The sequence below is a fragment of the Lagopus leucura genome, unplaced genomic scaffold (genome assembly GCF_019238085.1).
Source record: "Lagopus leucura isolate 7727_CA_CO unplaced genomic scaffold, USGS_WTPT01 Super-Scaffold_739, whole genome shotgun sequence".
Taxonomy (NCBI): domain Eukaryota; kingdom Metazoa; phylum Chordata; class Aves; order Galliformes; family Phasianidae; genus Lagopus; species Lagopus leucura.
In genome coordinates, this window is record NW_024962255.1 from 2781627 (window position 1) to 2805492 (window position 23866).

Below are 23866 nucleotides of genomic sequence, written 5' to 3' on the forward strand. Positions count from 1 at the left end.
TTTAGAAGGCTTTCTTTTTGTGATTTCCTGTTGTATAATTTTTTTTTCAAATTGTTTGCTAATATTTTAAAGGAATTGTGTTGATTTAAGTAAAAACAAACAGTCCAAACAAGCAAATTTCATTTTACCAAAGGAAGGTATACATATATGTATAGGTATATGTATATTACATATACCTAGATTCTAACATGTACACTGCTTTTAAGGAGAATTGAATAAATATAATAAAATGAAATTTAAACACGGACCATTATTTTATTAATGAAAAGGACCACAATGCTCATCTGGTTCCAACCCCCTGCTATATGCAGGGTCGCCAACCAGCAGACCAGGCTGCCCAGAGCCACATCCAGCCTGGCCTTGAATGCCTCCAGGGGTGGGGCATCCACAGCCTCCTTGGGCAACCTGTTCCATTGCTACGGGCACTGTGAGCACGGACAGTCTCACCTCTCTATGAACACGAGGTGAGGAAAAAAGACCCCTGAAGAAAAGGCACTGCAGGCGGGAGGCAGCGGTGTGCCGGCCAAAGCGCTCCGCCGCAGCGCGTCCCCCGGAACTCCGGAGCGCCGGAATGCCGGGTGCGGCCGCTTGTTTCCGGGGGAGGCCGCAAAGCGTTGCGGGCCCACGCGGCGGGCAGGTAGGTGCTGCGGGTGCTGGGCCTGGGCAGCGCGGTGCGAGACTCGCTCCGCAGTACAGGGCTGCCTTGCCGGGCCCCGCGGGAACGCGGTGTTACACGTGTGCCACCCGAGCTCACTGCCTTGTGTCCTCTGCCTGTTGTGCTCGGTCACAGGGAAACCTTCCATGCTACGCTGACTGTAAGCGGCTGTTGAAGGAGTAAGATGGAGGAAAAGGAGAAGAAGAAGCACCGTGCCAAGCACAGCGGACCGAAAGCAGAGAAAAAAAGGAAACGGCATCTCAATGATCTGGGAATTGCAGAGGAGGAGGATGCTCGGAAAAGAAACCCCAAAGCCTTCACAGTGCAGTCCGCCGTGCGGATGGCCAGAACGTTCCATAGGTGAGCAGCAGGAATTAGGTAGAGAGCATGCAGTCCGCTGGCCAAACAGGTTTCAGAAGGTGGTGAGGTGCTGGAACAGCTGCCCAGAGAGGCAGTGGATGCCCCATTCCTTGAGGTGTTCAAGGCCAGGTTGGATGGGGCCCTGGGCAGCCTGGTCTGGTATTAAATGTGGAGGTTGATGGCCCTGCCTGTGGTGGGGGGGTTGGAGCTTTATGATCCTTAAGGTCCTCTCCAACCTGGGCCGTTCTGTGATTCTATGAAGCCCTGGCACAGCTTCCTGGAGCTGTGGGTGCCCCATCCCTGGAAGCAGTCAAGGGAAGTCTGGATGGGGCTCTTCTTCCTGCTCTTGTGGGTGGCAATCCACCCACGGTAGGGGGTTGAAACTGGTGGGCTTTAAGGTTTTTCCCAACCCAAGCCCCTCTGTGATTCCATCTGGTGTTTCCTTATTGTTTTGCACATAAATATACGTAGTGTAATTTTCATAAAGAGGCTCATAGAGCTTTCATCATTTGCAAGGCTGTGTTGTTATTTGTGCGTGTGTCGGTGGTGTGGTGCATCCTGCATATGTGTTACCTGGTGCAGGTATGCTAGGTTTACTTGGAAAAAAAAAAAGACTGTAGAGCTCCTTCGGCTTGGTCAGAGTTCTTTGTAGCAACCAGGCACTTGGTGAGCTTTCGTGTCTGAATTTTTGCAGATGCTGAAAATATTCTAAAAGAGCACTTATTGCTTTTTAATTTCTTCTTGTGTTCATTTTAAATTTCTTCTCAGAACTCAGGATTTGAAGACTAAAAAACATCACATTCCTGTGGTTGACCGTACTCCTTTGGAGCCTCCTCCAGTGGTGGTGGTTGTAGTTGGCCCTCCCAAGGTTGGGAAGAGCACCTTAATAAAATGTCTCATTAAGAACTTCACAAGACAAAAATTAGTTGAAATCCGGGGCCCTGTTACTATCGTTTCAGGTGAGATTAAATTTGGGCTTTTGTTCTTTTAAACTTATTCCTTTGTTTGTTATGTTTTCAGTCCCAACTTCCACTTGGCCATTGCCTTTTTACTTTTCTTGCACATTGCCATTTGGATCATTGAGGAGCCCAACCCACAGCATTTGAAGAAAAAAATTGTAAGGGAAAATCTTGCTTGGATCCAGACAGTTGTGTCTGGTATTGGTAAACTCTTGAGAGGTTTAAACTAATAAATCTGCTTTTTGTCAGGAACGATTCACAAATATGGAAAAGGAAAAAATGGGATGGGAAAAATGTGCTAAATTGGATTTTCTATTTGGTCTACTGAAACTTAGGAATTGAACTTTGCAGTTGATAATATGAAGGAGAAAAAAAATATGGTAACTTTCAGTCAAAGGTGTCCTTGTTGAGTGGTATGTTGTTAATGAGCTCAGGTTAGTTAAACTGAACAGTGGGTACTTTGTTCTAATTCAGATGGATGTTAAGAAATCTCTTAATATCTATTTGGTGTTTTTAAACTGTTGTGTTTTTTGGGAAGCTGCAGCAGAGGGTTTTGTCTGAAGAGGAGAAAAAGTAAGTAGTAAAATGAAGTCCTTGGAAATTAATTCTGGGATACAAAAGATAGAAGTAATGCAGAGGTTTCCTTCAAAATACAGTGTATCTTTGGTTGTTAGGTTGTTTTTGGAAAAGGCAGAACAACTTCTTGGAAACCAGGTCCTCAGCCTGGTAATTTTAAATGGAAAGGTTAACATTTCAGAGAATTGCAAGCATTTGAAAACAAGTACTTGTACAATTGCACATAGTTGGCAGTCCACTTGCTAGACTGCAGCAGTATAACCTGGAAGGAAATCAGTGGAGTAATTCCTTTGCTTCCTCTTTGAATTTCTGCTCCTTACTTTTGTTTTCAGGTAAGAAACGCAGGCTGACTATTATTGAATGTGGATGTGATGTTAATACAATGATTGACCTGGCTAAAGTTGCTGATCTGGTAAGTTACAAATAGCATATGATTTCTACTCTAATTTATGTTGAAAGTACTTTTTCCTGGAAGTCCTAGAAGTAGACTGCATAAGTAGTCTGTTTTCTCTGGTCATTGCTGTCCGAGGCAATGCTGTCTTGGGCTTCCAAAATAACATGTCTAATTCCTACAATGAACGTAATATTCTCTAACAACCTCAAGGAGTTTCCTTGACTGGTGGGGGTGGGAAGATGGGATTTGGGTGTGGGATGGTTTGAGTGGATGAAGGGAAATTACACAACTTTATTGTGAACAGAACTGGTAAACTATTAGCATAAGACTTTATAACAGGGCAAAATATTGAAATGGCTTTTTATTTGAGGATTTCATCAAACTGTGTAAAATCTGAAAATGGTATTCAGCTCAGTAAGTTTTCAATTAGTGCATAAAGTGGAAATACGAGTTGGTTTTGTTTGATATACTTGGCTGTTTCTGTCCTTGAAGGTAGTACTAGGATTGATTTCAGTGAAATGTGGTCTCTGTTTTAAATTTAAACTTTTTGTTTATGAAGTCTTTTTTGTCTTGAGAGTCTAATACACAATCCATGAAACTCTTAGCAATTGTACTTTGTGTGTGGATTTAGAATAGAATGTTCATGGTTGATTTGGGCTTGGGACCCTTAGCTGAATGTTAATCATAGAATCGTAGAATGGCCTGGGTTGAAAAGGGCCTCAGGGACCATCTAGTTTCGAGCCCCTGCTGTGTGCAACAGATCAGGCTGCCCAGAGCCACCTAAACTAAAATGCATGCAGTAGTCCAGGATCCTGTCCTACCTGCATGCTTCCTTCTCAAGGAAGTAAGATGTATTAAAAGTACTAAATTCTGTTGGTATGTAGATGATGTTGAAGATTCCAAATGCACTGAGTGATGCCGAGAATCTGTTTGGTTTTACTGTTAGGAGGCTGAGTTTACATCATTATTCACAGATCTTTGTCATCAGTTGCCATGCATTTTAAGTTCTTCATCACTGAGGACCCAGGAGAGCTTTATTTCAACTTTCATGCCGTTTTCCTTTGTCAGGGAATTTTAGTCAGATAAACAAACAGAGAGTGTGACAAATTACACAAAAGGATCCTGCTAATATTGGAGGGTGCTCAACTTTTCATTGTTTTTGGTTTCTGAGAAGCTTGTGACTTTAAAGACTTAACTTAGATATTGTGTTCTCAGGTTCTGATGCTCATTGATGCCAGCTTTGGATTTGAGATGGAAACGTTTGAATTTCTGAACATTTGTCAGGTACATGGCTTTCCCAAAATTATGGGAGTTCTTACCCACCTGGATACATTCAAGAACAACAAGCAATTAAAGAAGACAAAGAAGAGGTTAAAGCACAGATTCTGGACTGAAGTATATCCGGTATGGCATCCCATATTTATTTTCTGCATATTTTGCATTGTAGTATGTTAATAAAGTCTGTGGCAATACTTAAATATTTATTGCATTCATAAAATCTTTTGAGTATTACTATCAATAGACAATTTTGTTATTATATCATATAATGCAGTCTTTGTTAAAATGCTTGTATCTCTGTCTGAGCATGCCTCACTAGTAAACGTGTGATACTAGTAAAGAGATCGGTTACATGGGTTATGGAGACAAACTAAATCTTTACAACAGATTTTCTGACCTTGAATGGTTTTGCACTAAGATTTAGGGGAGTGTTTTCATGTTGAAGTGTGCTAATGAGCTTGAACTTCAGGAATCAGTTGTAAATTGCAGTTTACAATTATGATTTATGTAATAGAATTGTGTTAGGTTTTTCTAGTTTTGCAAGTATTGCATTGATGTTTAATATTTTAATGTCTTTTGATATATTCAGGGTGCTAAGCTGTTTTATCTGTCTGGGATGGTTCATGGAGAATATCAAAAGCAGGAAATTCACAATCTGGGACGTTTCATCTCTGTTATGAAATTCCGACCGCTTACTTGGCAAACGACTCACCCATATGTCCTTGCAGACAGGTATGTGGCTCTCTGTTCCTCAATATCAACATAGAAAACATGCTTAGTGTTTAAAAAGCTAGAAATAGCTGAGCATCTGTGAACACAAAACATAGAGAGAAAGAACAAAAATAATGATAGTCTTTCAGTAACACTGTTTTAGGTTACTATACTTGTTATAGAATGTAGGCCACCTCCAGACAGGTTGCAGATGTGGGCCCATGAGAGCATAACAAGGTTCAACAAGGCTAAGTGCAAGGTGTTGCAGTTGAGCCATGGCAATCCCAGGTACATACAGACTGGCCAAAGAGCCTCTTGAGAGCAGCCCTGCAGAGGAGGACTTGGGGGTCCTGGTGGACGAGAACCTGGACATGAGCCAGCAGTGTGCACTTGCAGCCCAGAAGGCCAACTGTGCTCTGGGCTGCATTAAAAAAGGGGGGGCCAGCAGGGAGGGAGGTGATTGTCCCCCTCTACTCGGCTCTTGTGAGGCCTCATCTGCAGCGCTGCGTCCAGGCCTGGAGCCCCCAGCACAGGAAGGACGTGGAGCTCTTGGAGCGGGTCCAGAGGAGGGCACTGAGATGAGCAGAGGGCTGGAGCTCCTCTCCTATGAGGAAAGGTTGAGGGAACTGGGCTTGTTTAGCTTGGAGAAGAGAAGGCTCTGGGGAGACCTCATTGTGGCCTTCCAGTACTTGAAGGGAGCGTGTAAACAGGAGGGGGAATGGCTGTTTACGAGGATGGATAGTGATAGCACAAGGGGGAGTGGTTTTAAACTGAGACAGGGAAGGTTTGGGTATTAGGAGGAAGTTTTTCACGCAGAGGGTGGTGAGGCACTGGAACAAGTTGCCCAAGGAGGTTGTGGATGCTCCATCCCTGGAGGCATTGAAGGCCAGGCTGGATGTGGCTCTGGGCAGGCTGGTCTGGTGGTTGGCGACCCTGCACTCAGCAGGGGATTGGAACCAGATGAGCACTGCGGTCATTCTGTGATTCTCCATGGCTGGTTGTTTGTGTCCCCTTCTTTGTGCAGTACAGAAGGTGGATGTGGAAGGGATTTCCATCTGATTGCCAGTCCTTCTTTCTTCCCTTCCCTCTGGTAGTTCTTGTGTTGCTTACTCACATTATTAAAGAAAAGATGGTATTGCATGTCCGAAGGGAATGCATCTTTCAGCTGTATTATGGTGGTAACCTGTTATCACCCTGATGACAAAATTGATTTGAGGAGTGTTCAGTGTGCATTGCATATAAATAATTGAAGTGTTAAGACAGAGGTACGTATTTCATGAAATGTTGGTTAATCTTCTGGAGGTACGTACATCTGTGTTCAACAAGTTTTAATATACAGCTGTTTCATATTATTGACTGTTTTGATTTTTAGAGCCTGCAGAGCGTGACTCAGTGCTGCTGTGGTTGTGTTCCTATAAATTCTTTTTTTTTTTTTTTTTTTTTTTTTTTTAATGTTTGGTAGAATGGAAGACTTGACAAACCCAGAAGATATACGAACCAATCCCAAGTGTGACAGGAAGATATCACTTTATGGCTACTTAAGAGGAGCATATCTGAAAAACAAAAGCCAAATTCATATGCCAGGTAAGTTATCGTATTCCTAAAACTTGTGTTTGTGCTGATCTGTGTTGCTGTTGGTATTTTAATAGTGGTTTGATTTGTATCTTTAAACAGTGAATTGTAAAATAGGTTTTTCACCTTTTCAAAATCATGTTAAGCTTTTGGAAATGTTTTCTTGTAATACATGTTTCTGTAAAAGCATATAGTTGTAAATAGCTGTGCTTTTCAATTCTGCAGTTTTCTTGCAGTGTTAAACACAGCATCTGAAGATCTTCAGTAATGTTTCACTTTATGAGGTGCTTGAAGTGTAAAACACACCAGCTCTAATAGCGACACGTAAATTTGACTTATGTAAAATTTTTCATACTCCTTGTATAAATTCAGTATTTTAGGCACACGATTTAAAAGCTTAATTTCAACGATTTTAATATTAAATACACAGACCTATTCAGAAAAGTGAGTTAATAGTTCCCCTCATTAAATGCAGTCAGGCAAGCCTAGAGCTGTGTGTTGGTGAACTTGAGTGTTCTCTAAGTTCACTGCTTTAACAGCAGAAACAGATGTTTGATACAGAGGTGATGAATTGCTGAATACTGCAACGTTTTGGTTTTTTTTTTCTTTACTCTCTTCATGATGAATTGCACGCATTTTAGAATTAAAACTCAATGAAAACCTTATTTGTCCCCTTGCCTGTCTCCCTAGGTGTAGGAGACTTCACTGTGAGTGATGTGAGTTTCCTACCAGACCCCTGTGCGCTACCTGAGCAGCAGAAGAAGCGTTCTTTAAGTGAGAAAGAAAAACTAATCTATGCCCCTCTCTCAGGAGTTGGGGGTATTGTATATGATAAGGATGCTGTTTATATTGACCTTGGAGGAAGCCATGCTCATGAAAATGAAGAGGTAAAAGAGCTATGTTATTGATTTCAATTCTTGTATCTTAAAAAATGTAGTTTTCACCTCTAGAGTAAAAGTATTTAATAATAAGCTTCTGAAAAATAATCCCTTTGTATTAATTTCTTTTTTCTTCTCAGATGGCTTCTCTGTAAAACTGTGCAAAGCATTTGAAGAATGAGTTAATAAGTAGTTAATTTCAGAAGTTTTGTTTGTTAAGACAAGACTTATATAAGCTTCTGGTGCTAGAATATTATCGTTCTTATTTTGCAGGGTAGGGCAGTTGCAGGAAAGAATAATGATGATGATGATCATTTTTACAAATACATATTTCCATTTTTTTTGTCAGATCACTGGTTTTATTAACTGTTCATTGGATGTTTGTTTATTCACCGTAATTGAAATGTAAAAAACTTTGGCTTTTCAGGAGGAAGTGAGACCAAATCATGAGCTGGTTCAGAGCCTCATCTCCACTCACTCAGCCATAGATACTAAGATGGCGTCAAGCAAGGTTTCTCTCTTCATGGACTCTAGACCATTAGGTTCAGAAGATGTGGGACAAGAGTAAGTTTTGAATTCTGAGCAATGTTTGAGCAATTCTAAGTGTCTGATTTTAGGTTCTAATTTAGGACAGTTTCTCAGTTATGTACAGTTAGCAGAGTGGCTTGTTGCTTAGTTCATTTTGTTAGACTACTCAAGCCAGATACCAATTGTTCTTAGCTCAAATTATGTATTAAGAATGTTTTAGAAGCAGTATAGTTCTACCACCCAGAATTTCCTGGATGATTCAGCTTTAAGTGGAACGTTTCTTTTCAGAGTTTTAGAGAATGGCAGTTATAATCCTCAGTGAAATGCATCATTTAACCTATTTCCATACCACAGCAAATGAAGAAATTTCATGGAGTTATTTGCATCTACAATTTGCAGTGAACTGAACTAAAAGGCTTTTCTTACTTCATGAAGTCTGTTACCTTTTTAGTGTTTTCCATAATTTCATAACTATGAATAATCATAATTAGTGTTTTCATAACTTTTGATGTTCCTTCCACAAAAATGTTTTAAATTACTGACGTGAAAACAAATTGTTTTGCTAATATTTCTTTGCACTTCACTGTCTTCCCTCAAACATGATCTTTGGAAAAACAGGATTGTGATGCCAAAAGAAGAGAGGCAGATTGATTTGAAGACTGGAAGAGTACGTCGGAAAGCATTATTTGATGAAGAAGAAAAGAAAGAAGATGATGATGCAGTTAGTGATGAGGAAGATGAGCAAGAAGAAGCCATGTCTGAGGATGGAAGTGATGGTGATGATGAAGAGGAAGAAAGTGATGAAGAGCTCTTGGAGGCAGAGATGGCTCCTGGGAGTGCCAAACGTCTGAAAGCGGAGGTGGCTCAAGAAGAAACTGTGAGTGAACTGCCAGCATTTGCTGATAGTGAGGATGATCTTGAGATGAGTTCTGAAGAAGAGGGAAAAACTGCCTCTGAAGAAAACGAGACAGAGGAAGATGATGATGATGAAGAAGAAAGGACATATGGAAATGAGAGTTCAGGTAGTGAATTTGAAGCCGGCAGCGAAGGAATTGTGGAACCTGAGCAAAATGAACTAGCGAATGAAGATAAAGACACCAGATCTCAACTCTTGGTTCGTGGTCTGAAAAAAAAATCCTTGCTCACAACAGATTCGGGAAATTGCACAGCAGAAGAGGCATCGGAGTCTGAGGTTGAATCCCTCAGTGAGGGAGGTGATGAAGAAAAATCACGTGATGAATTAGAAGCTGAAGTATCAGATAGGAAGGGATTTCAGCCAAAGAAAGCTGATAGGATGAGGCAAGCTGAACCTGAAGATGATGAGGTTGAAAATCTGCTGAGAGAAGAAGAGGAGTATGAAGAAAAAACAGATTTTTCTGCTGACACTGCAGGTAGACTGTAAATGTTGTAATTTTTGTATGCCCATTTTGCATTAAATTCATTGTTAATTGTTAAAGGATAGTATAATGAGCAAATATTATATGTATTTGAGTTGTGTAATGTTGTGTAATTATTGGGTGGCAAACTTCACCTTTGGAAACCTGGTACTATCTACTTTCAAGCCTTTCATTTGTAGTGCAGTATACAGATTTCAGGTTTCCTTGCTAGAAAATGGAGATGATTCATTTTACAAACTTTGGCATTTCTGCACCAAATTTAATTATAATCTTTATGGATCTGTGTGTAACAGAATTCAAGGTACATTATTTCACTTAGAGCACACCATTCTTGGAGGAACATGACTAAAATTTTTTAATTATTGACCGAGCATTTGATTAAGTTGCTCATAAGAAGCATTGGAATTGCCATCCTTGGAGACATTCGAAGTGCCTAAATGCTGCCATAGGCAACCCGCTGTTGGTGACCTTGCTTGAGCAGCACAGCTGGAGAAGTTAACTTCCAGAGCTTCAGCTTTCGCCATTCTGTGATTCTTTGAGCAGCAAGGGAGTGTATAATTCCACATTTGAAAATATTAAAATTTATTATCGTTGCTCATAATCTCTTACACTTTCATCCTTCACAAGTTAGGATTCGTTAAGGGAAAAAAAAATCAGAGCTCCAGCTTGTTAGCCACAATTAGTTTCTATGTGTATATGGAGTATAAAAAACTGATCAAATGTGTATTGAGGTCATGTTCTTATTTGAATGGATTAAGTAGTTCCTGAGTTTTGCTCTTTTTTGAAGACAGATGCTAATTTTTCCCCTTTCAGGTGCACTTAAATGGAAAGAAGACCTCACACAGAAAGCAGCTCAGGCCTTTCTAAGACAGCAGCAGGCAACCCCAAATCTTCGTAAGCTTGTGTATGGAACAGGTACACATTCGTAATGTCTTAATTTATGGTGGGTTTTTAGCTAATAGCAAGTTTGTAAGTCTGAAACTTTGAGCTCTTTCAGTGAGAGTCTTGAGGAGAGTTAATTCAGTTTCCTAATTGCCAATACTCACTTCCTTTTGTAATAAAGGCAATTGTTAGTTTTTCCCCCCCAAAAATATATATATATCCTGAGCTTGTTTGGGATACTGCTGTTACCTGTTGTATGGTGTAACTGTTTTCCCTCAAATATCTGAATTTTGCTCACTTTTATAATTGTATAGTAGCAATTGCATAAATCCATTTTGGTAATTTATGTTTTTTGTGAAATACTACTTTTTTTTTTTTTTTTTTTTTTCTGTTTTCATTAATTTCTTTCTCACAGTGACTGTAATATTCTTTTAGATGTGTCTCAGTGTTATCATGTCTGTGCATTATCACATCCAAGGTGTTCACTGAGGAAAAAAAATACTCTGGCTTAGAAGAAAGATAAGATTATTTTCTTTTTGTAATTTGTGCTATTTAATTTGCAGCTTTTCCATTATTTATCTGAATGTACAAACCTCATCCTGCAGAACCTACATAGAATACAATGACTATTTGTCTTCTATTGAACTTTCACAGTGCAGAAGTGGAAAGATTCAGTAGTAGATTCTCAAGTCCAGTGTTCCTGATTTACGAGGTAGTCCAGTGTTGTATCTACTTATGGTATTTAATAAGCACTGTTTGCTTACTGGCAATGTTCTTTGAGATAATTCCAGGTGGGCGAGTAGGAACTGGACTGCAGGTTGTTCAAAGGACTGTATAGAGTTTTGTATTAAATTGCATGTTTCAATGTGGAATGGCTGCACGACTGAAACTGGTAGGATATAGTATCTTTCTGGCTGCTTCTACTACAGATATTGTGAAACATAAGGCAGGAGAGGGGTTGTTGACAAATGTAGTTCATGTATTGTGAGGAAATAATCACAGTTGGTTTCATTTAGCCATCGAGGATGAAGACAATGAAAGTGAGGATGCAGGTGATGAACTTGGAGGTCTGTTCCACGTCAGCCGTCCAGATAAAGAAGCCAAACAGAAGGCTAATGGTCTTGACTGCTCTAAATTTCTGGTGGAAAAGATTCAAGACTGGGACTTAGAAGAGGTAATTCAGTCAGATAGTTGAATTTGCAAATCCTATACTTGTTATGTCCTGACTGTATTTTCAAAAGCACTACTAAGTTACTATGGAGAAGTGTCACTGAAACAGACCTATGTAAGCTACAGTCTTTGTTACATCTTGTGCTACTCAAGGTCAAGAGGAATATTTAGTAGCCGAAGGGTTCAGTGGGAAGTTAGAATAAGTCTGTTGAATGCTCACCTCTCAACTGTCTAGTGGATTGTAATTTTCTGCTTATACAGAAGTAGAAAGCATGAGTGCAGATCTCTACATAGAGGCTTCATTAGTGTAATGACATTTGGGCAAGGTTTGAGATGGCTTCTCGTTCCTGCTTGTGGCTGAGGAATTACGTAGTTTTGGTAGTGGTACCTTGACTTAGATCTGTGTGTGCAAGTGTCAAATTATCCCTGAGTTTGGAAGATGGTTGAGGAGTGGGGAGTGAATAACGGAACGCTTGTGTTGATGAGAAGCTTTAACTGTACAAGTCCACAACACTTTATTTTGCAGGTTATGAGCAGCATTAGAGATTGCTTTGTTACTGGAAAGTGGGAAGAAGATAAAGATGCAGCAAAGTTGTTGGAAGAAGATGGTATGTGTGAGACTCTGTAAGGGGAAGATAACAATGGATTCAGGGGTTTTAGGAATTACTCCACAGTTATGTGTTTAGAATGTCCTGCGCTAGCTAATACTTGCACAGTTGTTTTCCAACTGTAAAATACTGCAGTGTTACACAGTTGTTAAAGCATTTAAATGTTGCTGTAAGAAACATAGAAGTAGAATATTTTTAAAATTTGCTCTCTGAAATATAGGATATGTAAGTTAAATTAGGAAATGATTCGTGCCTGATCATGTCAACTTTGCACTGTATATATTAATTCATCTACTTAGGCATAGAATCATAGTTGGAGTTGAGTTGGAAAGGACCTTTAAGATCATGTAGTTCCCACCCCCTGCTATAGGCAGGGACACCTCTCACTAGGCCAGGTTGCTCACAACCCCATCCAGCCTGGCCTTGGATGCCCCATTCCTGGAAGCATTCACATTCCTTTCTGGGCAACCGTTTCCAGTATTTCACCACCCTCAAAGTAAAGAATTGCTTCCTATAGGTGTTCTATTTACACGTATATGTATTTCATTCTTTTCAGTGGTGTGGGTAGAGATGAGCAGAAATGATTTTTTTTATGGAAAGACAAACTGGTCATTTGCATTTGGCTACAAAGTGAGATCTTTTGGAGTGTATTTTGTGTATGTTTTTAGACATGTCTGGGAAAAATGAGAAAATTTGAATAATGTGGCTGTGTCTTTTGTATAAATTGATTGAGGTTTGATAGATTTATTTAAGCATTTTTTTTTACCTTTAAAAAGGTTTTGCTATATTTAAATTTTTAATCAGATTTTTTTTTTTTTTTTTGAATGATGAAGCTCAGTTACTCTGATGATGCCTTGTACCATTCATCTTAACACAATAGGAATGTTCTTCCTTAACTTAATTTTGTGAGGCAATGTGTGTGGTCATTTGAAGTGATTTGAGTATGTTTTATTTGCTTATTCAAAATCATCAAGTTGAGATATTGAAAGGGAAAAGAGGGATCCAGTGAACTTCAACTGAGAATATAGAGAAGACAACAGACGTATAAAACTGATAGAAAGGAAATAAGTTTGGGCTGAAACTAATCTATAAAGTAGTACTAAGAAATACACAATACTGAAAATGAGAATAACAAAACAGTAACTGTCAGATGTTTTGTTGCAGAAGAGTTGTATGGAGATTTTGAAGATCTTGAAACAGGTGTTGTGCACAAAGGAAGGCCTGCTACTGAAGGAGATGAGGTATGACCTCTGCCTTTGTTCTGGAGTAGCACATATGTATTTCTAATCGAGAGATAGGCATCTCATGTCATAAATTTCATTTCTGTGATTTGATACGAAATCAGTAGGAGTAAAGAAGGTAAAGTATATGACTTTGGAACCTGTAAGTATCTGGAGTAGCATATATATTTTGTCTCAAATTCAGATGTTGTTTAAAATTAATAAGGCAAGACAATGCACCTCATTATTAAACTGTGGATGTCAGGATCTGGAGTTAGAAGTAAAATATATTAAAACCAAGTGTGATTGTAACTGTTCATACCATGTCATCTGATATGGAGGATGATAGAGCTCTGTGTTAACACAGTGAGCAGTGGAAACTTAGATTCCTCGTGTCTGTATAAGAGGTTGATGGAAGCACTTCGTAACCATGACTTGGATATCTTCTAAGAACAGAGCTATAGTCTTCAACACTTTTTTACGTTTTGCATTTGGTTACAGAATTGGAGTAACAGTGTCATTTGAGAACAAACTTAGACCTTTCTAGCCTCTGCCTTGCAGTGCAGTATTACTCAAGGTTAATTACTTCATTTCCTTTTTAACTTCGTGTGCCTGTTTTAGGTGTAGAATAGTAGGCCAATCTTAGGATCTGTTCCCTGACATAAAAAACAAATGTGAAGTCAAGAAGTGTATTTCATGAAAAGGAATATGATTAGATTGTGGAATGTTGTGGTTATTACTGAAGTAGCATCTTTTTCTATGAATGACTTTAAGAAATATTCCCATTTTAGATAAAAATGGCTAAGTGTCTGATCACTTGAATCGTGACAAAATATTCCGTAATGATACATATTGAGAATGTTAATCAGAATGGCTGATTTTCTGTGAACACTATTACATGTATTTGTGAAATTATCACTGTTCAGTCTGAAAACGAAGAAGAGAATGATGGAAACAAGTCCAAAGCAGAAGCTGAGGAGGAGGAAGCAAAAAAGGAGCGCCTGGACAAGAAACGGAAGCTGAAAGAGATGTTTGATGCAGAGTATGATGAAGGGGATGCCACATACTTTGATGATCTTAAGGAAGAAATGCATAAACAAGCCCAGGTACAAGCTGTTAATTTATCATTTTATCTGACTGTGTGTCTTCAGAAATACCCAACAGTGTTTGCCTAAGGGTCTTTTCTGGAGACATGCTTGAGAAACCCAACAACTGAAAGCTTGGTTTAAATTGACATCAGTTTATGATATTATAATTCACTGAGGAGGTAAAGCTTACATGATATATCTTGACCTATTCAGAAGTTTTTAGTGATTTTATCATTTACTGCTAGACTAGTTTGGAAGGGTTTAAAAAAGGAAAACAATAAAACACGAGAGAGGAGTCCTGATCTCTCTGGAAGACATCAAGACATCCTTCTGCGTGGAAGAAGGGGAAAATCCTTCTCATATTAACTTGTATCACATTTTCTTGGTATTATTTTTGGGGTGGCTTTTGCACTGTTAAAAATGGAGGATTAAGCTCTGTGTGGTGATCTCTTCCCCAGACTGTATAGTTATTTTGAGGAAAAATAATTGATTATCATTCTTGTATGTGTTCAGTAGGAGTCTTCAGCATAACTGCATCTAAAATTCTGGATGCTGATTTTGTTCCAGGCCTCTAAACTTAAAAATTACTTATTTCTTTGGCTGGCTTGAAATAATACTGCCTTATGCTACTAGTAATTTCACTGTGTGCTCTTAAGACAAACCTTGTCCCAAATTGTTATTAAATTCATTGCTACCTTCTTGTATTAACCTCTGTTATAACTGTGGCATACTGGTAGGCTCACTGAGAACACTTAAAATGTGAACAAGTACGTTGCAGTAAAAGATTATGAGGTGACTTACAGTTGTTTCACTAGCAGTCAGTTACAGAAACACATGCCAGCAGTCAGCTGTGCCCCAGCAGCAGGATGGAAGGGCGAGTATCTTAAACTGGGGATGTGTAAACACTTCTTGAAAAGTAAGCTTGGACCACAAGATTTGTTCCACATCTCAATACCTTGAAAAATGAGATGTTTGCTTAAACATGACACAGTGCATCACAGGTAGCTGAACATAAGAAGATAGAGTAGGAATGTAAAGAGGAAAGCTTATCTTATTCATAAGGATATCTTGTTAAATATTTACATATCTGCATTTATATGCTACAGAAGAGTTTTAAAAGACCCTTTTGAGGATACAGAGTATTTGAGGACACAGAAATATTTTTAAGCTGCTGAGTAAGATAGAAGCCCAATCTCCTCACAGTGATACCTAAAGATCAGGATGTTAACTTTAAAAAGTAATTGGGTTCCTAAATCAGAAATGTTCTTTTGACATATGTGTCTTCAAAATCCAAAGTCACCCCTATGAAAGATATATCAGAAGTGACTCACTTATTTAGTTCTTTCGGGCACTGTCTTTCATGCAGACTAACAACCCCTCTTGGGATTTCAAATTGGAAGAATTTCATGGTGGCAGAGATCTCACTCTGAATAAAGAGTCACAAAACCTATTGGATCTTTCTCAAAAGATTTATATAAATCTTAGCATGTTTTAAATAGAACTGGCACCTCACGAACAAGTTGTTAATACTTGATTTTTGTAAAACTTGATGGCTTTCTCCTTGACTTTCTCCTTGTTGCATAGCTTAATAAAACTGAATTTGAAGACCAAGATGATGAGACCAGAGTGCAGTATGAGGGCTTTCGGCCTGGGATGTACATTCGAATAGAGATTGAGAACATCCCATGTGAATTTGTCCTGAATTTTGACCCCCATTATCCCATTATCCTGGGTGGTTTAGGCAACAGTGAAGGAAATGTTGGATATGTACAGGTATGTAGCCAAAGCTGTCAGTGCACTTGATTTCAATACGTCTGTGCTTCAGCGTGTCTGGAGTTGCTCTTCATTTTCTCCTTATTAAGAATACGATAACCAGAGAAAAGTGCTCCTCTTTATCTCTTGAACAGTGGAATTGCTTTTGATACAATTAACTTTATGTTAACAGATACTGGATTTTAAAGACTTAGCTGGATAACTGGAAGAAAAACACGTGATTGTTATTTCATGTCCATAATGTTGTTCTGCAGAGATGTCTCAGGACTACTGTACAGTGGTACTGTGATCATTAGTTTGCAAGCATGAGTTGTACTCCGAGGTTTATGTTCTACAGATAGGTGGCAAGAGGAAAGTTATTAGCTTATATTTGATTTGTTTTTTTTTTAACTATTTATATACAAATGTGGTTTTGGACAGTGAAATACTGTTAAGCTGTAGTCAACCTAGTGTTCAGTGATTCTGAATAAAGCTTTTTGAGTAAGAACATTGTAGTGTAGGTGGAAGTTGCTTTCAATCACTCTTGAAAATTAAGGCTTGAATTTCGAAGTTGATGCGATTATCCTGTTAGAGCATTGTTAATCTTCTCTTCTAATTAGTTGCGCCTGAAGAAGCACCGATGGTACAAGAAGATACTTAAGACACGTGATCCTTTAATCCTCTCCTTAGGGTGGAGACGATTTCAGACTATTCCAATGTTCTACATTGAAGATCACAATGGGCGTCACAGGCTACTGAAGTACACACCACAGCATATGCATTGTGGGGCGACTTTCTGGGGTGAGGGAATTCTGGAGTTATTATCCTGAATCACTTCGTGGTTATCAAATACTCAAGCTTCATGGGATATGGCAGGGAACACAGCTGGAAGCTTTGAGGATGATAAATTTTTTAAAAGCTGTGCTCCCTGTGGAATATAAAATAAAAAGTAGTATGGTAAAACAGGCAGTTGCTAATAGAGAAGGGTGGGTGAATTATTTGACTTTTAATCAAATGATGAATGTTGTGCTTGGTTGTATCATACCAAGAAGAAACTGTCTCTGGCTTTGTCTATAGAGAAGGCAAGTACTTGTTTGCATATGGGCTCAACCCTGCAAATTCTTTTGTGCATGATAATAACTGAACATGCAAATAATTGCCACAACTTCAGTAGGGCTATTTTTGTGAGTACTGGGCTGAGTGCTGCATTTAACCTTTCTCTGGTTTCAGTCATTGATATTGTACACCGACAATTTCTCAGCTTTCTAAACTTTTAAGTAGAAGCTGTTACATGTAGTGAGGCCCTTCATAATTCTTGAATTTTCCTTAGGGCCCATCACTCCTCAGGGAACAGGATTTTTGGCGGTCCAGTCTGTCAGTGGCACAACAGTAAGTTTGTTACAATAAAAGTTAATTACTGTTTTCCAAAGGTCTTCTGTGTATGTAACATATTGATCTGAGGAGGAAGGTTTTACGTGGTAAATCAGTGATACTGAAGGACCTGTAAAATCAGATGGACTTCATCTTCTGAGAGATGTATTGTGATGAGAGATGAAACTAGATAAAAACTTCTCTTTTCCCCTGCTACATTGAAAATGACAGTCATGACTGCATTACTATTTTCCATGGAAAGGTTTATACTTACTTTTTTTTTTTAGGTACGTCCATATTTAGATTATTTCTGAAACCTTTTTATGTGATGAGATTCTAATATTCCTGATGGAAAAACTCTGTCCTCAATGTGGGAATCTCTACGTTGTTAGAACCCATCCTTTGCACAGTCTCATCCTTGTTAAAACTATTAGGTTGTTCTCATCATGCATCCACAACTTAATTTGACTTACTGCAGTGCACAGCTCTTCTCCTTTGAGACTTTGAGTAATGTTCTGTTTCATAAAGAGAATACAGCAAGGTAGATAACAAGGACATCTAAATTGCCTCCAAGTTAATTAGAATGGCAGCTCTGAAAATCTCATTAGTGAGTGGTAGGGATGTTCCATCAGTAGAACCTTAACTTGTCTGTGCAAAGTCAGTTTGTATTTTTCATGCTGCAGTACTCCTATAATGGTTAGAAATTCAGAACTCAAGCTCTAAAAAACTGTATTTGTATCAGTAAAATGGTTTCTTTGCTATTTGGTAAATGTATGATGGATTGTTCTTTGGTAAATATGGTTCATTAATGTATTTTTGCTCTGTTTCAGCCTGATTTCCGGATAGCTGCCACAGGAGTTGTGCTTGATTTAGATAAGTCCATAACTGTTGTGAAGAAATTAAAGCTAACTGGCTTCCCATTCAAAATTTTTAAGAACACTTCTTTTATTAAGGTAGGTATGTATGTATGTATGTGCTGTAAAGCTATGCAGCAATGCTAGGAAGAGATGCAACGTGAGAATACTTGCATCTTCCTGAGGCAGTTCTCCATGATCACTGCTTAGTGTCTCTTAAGGTGCTATCCAATGAATGTAAATTATTATTGTTAACAAGACAAGAATTCTGAAATAGTCTCCTTGCTCACACTCAGTGTCATTTTAATTTTGCTCTTAAAAATTAATTTTATTTTCTTCCTCAAACCCATTAGTTAGCATCTCATAGTGCAAGACAATTCTGAAAAATGTGAACTTAGCCCTACTGTCATCCAGTCAGTTTGACCCTACTGAATTTCAGCTGTGGGATGAAATATTATTGCTAGCAGTGCTTTATAACTTTACAATTATTGTTACAGAACAGTTTGCTCCAAAAAGTGTTGCAGAAGTTAATTTTCACAGATCCTCCAGCTGTCCTTAGTTGGACTCTGAGGAAGAGATTAGGTTGTTCTGCATTAGGGGCAGGAAGCCGCTAAGCACTGATTCTAACAGCCAAACACCGAAGTATTTGTGTGAAATGCACAATGTGTCTGGATTTCCTTGTGGCTTAAGAATGGAGCAGCTTACTTGTTTTTAAGGTATGCAGTTTTCCAGCAAATGACTTTAAAAGAGAACTGGATTTTGGAAATTCTCTCAATTCTAAATGTTCAGTTCTAAATGTGTATTTTTGAATGCAAATAAGCTGATATATGACTCAAAAAGTAGATTAGTTGAGGGAATGGGGCTTCTTGAGCTTGGAAAAGAGAAGGCTGTGGGGAGACCTTGTTGTGGCCTTCCAGTACTTCAAGGGAATTTATAAACAGGAGGCGGAACGGCTGTTTAAGAGAGTGGATATTGATAGGACAAGGAGGAATGGTCTTAAACTGAGACAGGAGAGGTTTAGGTTGGATATTAGAAGGAACTTTTTCACGCAGTGGGTGGTGAGGCACTGGAACAGGTTGCCCAAGGAGGTTGTGGATGCCCCATCCCTGCAGGCATTCAAGGCCAGCCTGGATGTGGCTCTGGGCAGCCTGGTCTGGTGGTTGGCGACCCTGCACATAGCAGGGGGTTGGAACCAGATGAGCATTGTGGTCCTTTTCAATCCAGGCCATTCTATGATTACTTCAAGTAACTTAAAGTCAGTCAAGTAGGTTTTTGATATGGTCAGCACTTGTAGTATAAAGACAGTACTCTGTCCTTGGTATTTGTTAATCAGGGGATTACTGTGTTTTTGTGGCTGCCATACATCACACAGATAAACTTAGCATCTTGACTAATGCTGGGTAATTCATGTTTTCAGGGAATGTTTAACTCTCAGTTGGAAGTGGCTAAATTTGAAGGTGCGGCAATTCGTACTGTGAGCGGCATCCGAGGACAGATTAAAAAAGCCCTCCGAGCTCCAGCAGGTGCTTTTAGGGCAACGTTTGAAGACAAGTTGCTGATGAGCGGTGAGTTGCACTTTCCTGAGATTGATAAGGGGCTGTTATCACATGACTTTCATCCTACTTACTTACTGAAAAGCAGCATCTTAGTCTCTGGAATCTGATAATTGAGGTGTGATTTCAAAGAGCGTGAAATCTGCTGAGATGCAGAATGAAATAATAAAAAAAGAAGCGCCTTCATGTTGAATTTCTTTCAGTTATACTTGGAAGTCATACAGTGCACAGATGAAAAGGTTTGTCCTGGAGATGTATTTCCCTGAGTGTTTTCAAATGTTTTGCTTCTCTGCATGAATGTGAAAATGAATTGCTTTTAATGATACAAGTGCTAGGAAAACATTTTCTTCCAAAAAGTCCAGAGAGTAGCATTGTAACTCTACATAGGTTCTTTTCCTCTAATGTTTGGGGAAAATGATGCTAGGAATATGAGTTAGTGTTCTGCTATGTTTATGGAGTGTCACTGTGATGCCGAGAACATGAGTTAGTGTTTATCTGAGCTAATTTGACATTTATTTCCCTAAACACAGTAAAATTATGGATAGTGCAAAACAAGAACGGTTTAAATCTTTTATAAAAAATATGCAAACAATAGACAAATTGTCTTTTATTGGTTGTAGTATAGGCACAGATACTTAAATGTGAACCCCTGTCCAAGTCTTTAATAGGAAGAGCTGATAGAGTAGTATTAATGTGGCTGTTCTTCAGGACTATATTATCTTTGTGGCTGCTTTAGATTTTACAGAACCAAGTGGTGCAGATAGTTACATTGCCTTTGCCTGAAGTTGAACAGATCTGGTGGATACATCAAATGCAATACTAGTACATGATCTACATGCTAGTTGTCTGTTTCTATTCAGTATTTGTGTAGTGTGGTTGTGATGAACTGCGTTGTGTGAGCCAAGTGATATCTTTCTTTTCTTTCAGACATTGTCTTTGTGAGGACTTGGTATCCTGTGTCTATCCCCAGATTTTATAACCCTGTAACATCATTGCTGAAGCCAGCAGGTGAGAAAGACAGTTGGAAGGGAATGAGAACAACAGGCCAGCTGAGGCATGAGCGAGGCATCAAACTGAAACAAAATAAAGACTCCCTCTATAAGGTATATTTGATATATGACTTCTTCTTTTATGCTTTTTTTTTTTTTTTTTAAACAGTGATCACAGTCTCATTGGCCCTGTGGCCTAAGACCTGTGCAAACAGAGCAGGGTAAACACACATTCATTTTATATTTTAATGTTAATAATTTGGCATTTTTATCCACAGGTATACAGTCTTTCCTGGCATGTGAGAGGACTGAATCACTGGAAAGCAAATGTTGTGTATCAGTGAGAGTTTTTAAAGTAGTCTGAATAGTAAAGTAGGGGTGAAGTTTTCATGTACAGTTTTCATTTTACAGGTGCAAGAATGTGGGCAATCTTCCCCCTCCTCTCTCCCCCCCAGTAGGGGAGAAATCAGATGGAAGCTTTCTAAGGTCATGACTTTTATGCATGTTCTGTATCCATTCTTTTAGCCTATTGTGAGGGAGAAAAGGCATTTCAATAAGCTGCACATTCCTAAAGCACTGCAGAAAGCGCTGCCATTTAAGAACAAGCCTAAGAATCTTGAGAAGAAGGGCAAGACTCCAAAAGATCAGTGGAGACCAGCTGTTATCAGGGAGCCTCATGAAAAGAAGGTAATTATCACTTACCCTGAAATGAGGACTCCCTACTGGAAAGTGTGTTGTTTAGACCATTTCTAACTATTGTTTTTAGCATGTCACTACTAGTGCTAAAGGCATACCTGCTTCTAGTGAAAAGTTGTCCTGCAGTTTGTTTTGTTTCTGTTCAGCATGTGGCACGTGTATGGAAATGGCTCTGAGTACATAGCATCTATTTATTAAACTAGTAGGTCACCTGATACAACTTCTGTCCTTGTCACAGTGCCTTCAAAGTATTTCGAATGGATATAGTCTTCTCACAGTAGGGCAATTTAAGTTGACAGCTGCAGTCTTTTATTTGTCATGTCATTGCTGTATGTTAGAGGAGAGATTTGAAGTGAATTCTCTACTTTGAAAATGGAGGATTGCAGCATGCTTACAACTTCAGCGTAGAAGCACTAGAGAATTAATCAATTAAGCAGAGTTTTCTAAATAGTGTCAAATCAAAATCAGAGTTCAGTATTTGAATTAACTTCCCAACAAGATAGATAATTATACCATTTTAGAAATTGGGGAACAAGTATAAAAAATGTTAGCAATTTGCCCTGAATCTCTGATTCAGCATACAGCTGCCTGCTGAGGTTAAACTGTTTCTTGCTACAAAACTCAACTGTCTTTATGTTGATTTTCTTGCTTTCTGTTCTAGATATCGGCTCTTCTCAATGCTTTGAGTACAGTGAATAATTACAAGATAAAGAAAGCCAAAGTAAAACATCGGCAGCAGATTAAAGAGTATGTCAAAGTTAAGCAGAAGGAGGAGGAACAGAAATTAAAGAGACAAAAGGAGGCTAAGAAGAAAATTTATCGAATACTGGGACAAAGGGAGAAAAAGAGGCAGAAGTCAAGCTTGAAAGGATCTAGCGAGGGAGCCAAGAGTGTGTAAAATTGTATCAGATTTTAGGGCAAATGAGAAAATAGGATGGCTGTGCAATTTTCTTTTGGAACAACAACAACAAAAAACCATTGAACTACACTGAATGTACTTCCAGGAGAGGAAAAATGCGAATGTGACCTTTTTCAAGCTATGGAATACATTTGGAAATGTATATAAATAAGGCAGTGAACTATAAATTGTGATTTTTCTATATGATATTCTGGAGGACTATCAGTATATTTCTACCCTAACTGCGTATTTGTCCAGCCAATAAAGTATTTTATTTCTAAGTTTCTGAATATTCTTTGTTTGTAAGTGTTTCGTCACAGTTCTAGTGGATTTATGTGAAAGGATGAACTCATGTGGATGAGTGTTTCTGAATGTGTTTCTGTGTTGGACATTGCCTAAGTTTTGCCCTTAGCAAGTCTGCTAGTAAAAGGCATGAGGCTCAGTGCAATTTCTGGCTAAGCAGTGTTAGATACTTCCTGAATGCTGGCAACTACTGTAAGTGGGCACAAACAGCGTTCCTTTCTTCTTTGAGGAATGTCTTTCCACGTCTTCGTTTGGTGGATTGTTGTTAGACTTTCTGAAGATGTGAGGAGGGAAGAGGTAGAAGAGACATAGTTTCAGTTGACTTCAACTGACAGTTGAAGTCTTGGAAGCTTGGAACAATCATTTTTTGTAGTGGGATTTTTTTGTTAGGCCATACATGACATCAGATGGTTACTGTAAAATGTCTGTTCAATACTTCAAACGGGAAACAGCTCAGATAAAAATCAGTAATTTCTTGGTCTCTTTCCTAAATGAGTTCATTCTTTATCATTAAACCAAAATTCATTATTATTGCATTGTGGTAGTATTTCCTATCTCTGATGGGAGATTCCCCGTGGGTTCCCTCATACAAAAGCTTTCTGTTGAGTAAGTTTGTAGATTTTGATGCCAACATTTAGCATTCAGGATTACCTTAATTAATTTCATAATGTTCTGTGTACTCCTAATATTCACATTCTAATGCATCCATTTTTGCCTATGTGATACTTGGCTGAAACCAGCCTCATATTAGTTCTCTGGTATATTTTGTCGTTTTTTATCTGCAAGGTTCACCTGAGGTCTTGTGAATATGAGAGCATGGTTTATTCTGTGATACTGCAGATGATCTCCTGGTGGATAAACAACTGCTGCTCTTTTGTTGTTGTAGAACAGGGTGGCCCCCTATGACTTTGTTGTTTTGCTCTGCAGTGTCGTTTCCAGTTCTGTCATACTGTGCTAGGTTGGGTCACTTGTGTTTCTCCTTGATCCCACCTCTTTCCATGTCTTTGTGACACCAAGCTCAGATGCAGGATAGCTGGTGTGCCCCACCAGCATGTGCCCACTGCTGGCCTGCAACAATTTACAGAGTCCAGCCCTATTATGGCAAATAGAAATTAATGGACATTGGCTGACTTTTGGTTTGCTGGGGGGTCTGCAGGCGGTGAGCAGTTTTCAA

General features: G+C 38.9%; 1 protein-coding gene across 3 annotated transcripts; it reads left to right on the forward strand.

Moving 5' to 3' along the window:
- Positions 1-601: 601 nt before the first annotated feature.
- Positions 602-22670, forward strand: BMS1 (BMS1 ribosome biogenesis factor). Of its 3 annotated transcripts, none has more exons than XM_042863226.1 (23): positions 602-637; positions 791-1015; positions 1784-1974; positions 2883-2962; positions 4160-4348; positions 4812-4954; positions 6396-6517; positions 7196-7392; positions 7811-7947; positions 8530-9302; positions 10122-10223; positions 11207-11364; positions 11887-11968; positions 13133-13209; positions 14115-14294; positions 15861-16049; positions 16649-16829; positions 17359-17417; positions 18230-18352; positions 19671-19818; positions 20734-20909; positions 21321-21482; positions 22153-22670. In XM_042863226.1, the coding sequence occupies exons 2-23, from the start codon at positions 840-842 to the stop codon at positions 22387-22389; spliced, it is 3882 nt and encodes a 1293-aa protein (XP_042719160.1). In that variant the 5' UTR covers positions 602-637; positions 791-839; the 3' UTR covers positions 22390-22670. The 3 variants fall into 3 exon arrangements, with proteins under 3 accessions (XP_042719160.1, XP_042719162.1, XP_042719163.1); XM_042863228.1 differs by having other exon boundaries at positions 13136-13209; XM_042863229.1 differs by lacking the exon at positions 15861-16049.
- The last annotated feature ends 1196 nt before the right edge of the window (positions 22671-23866 follow it).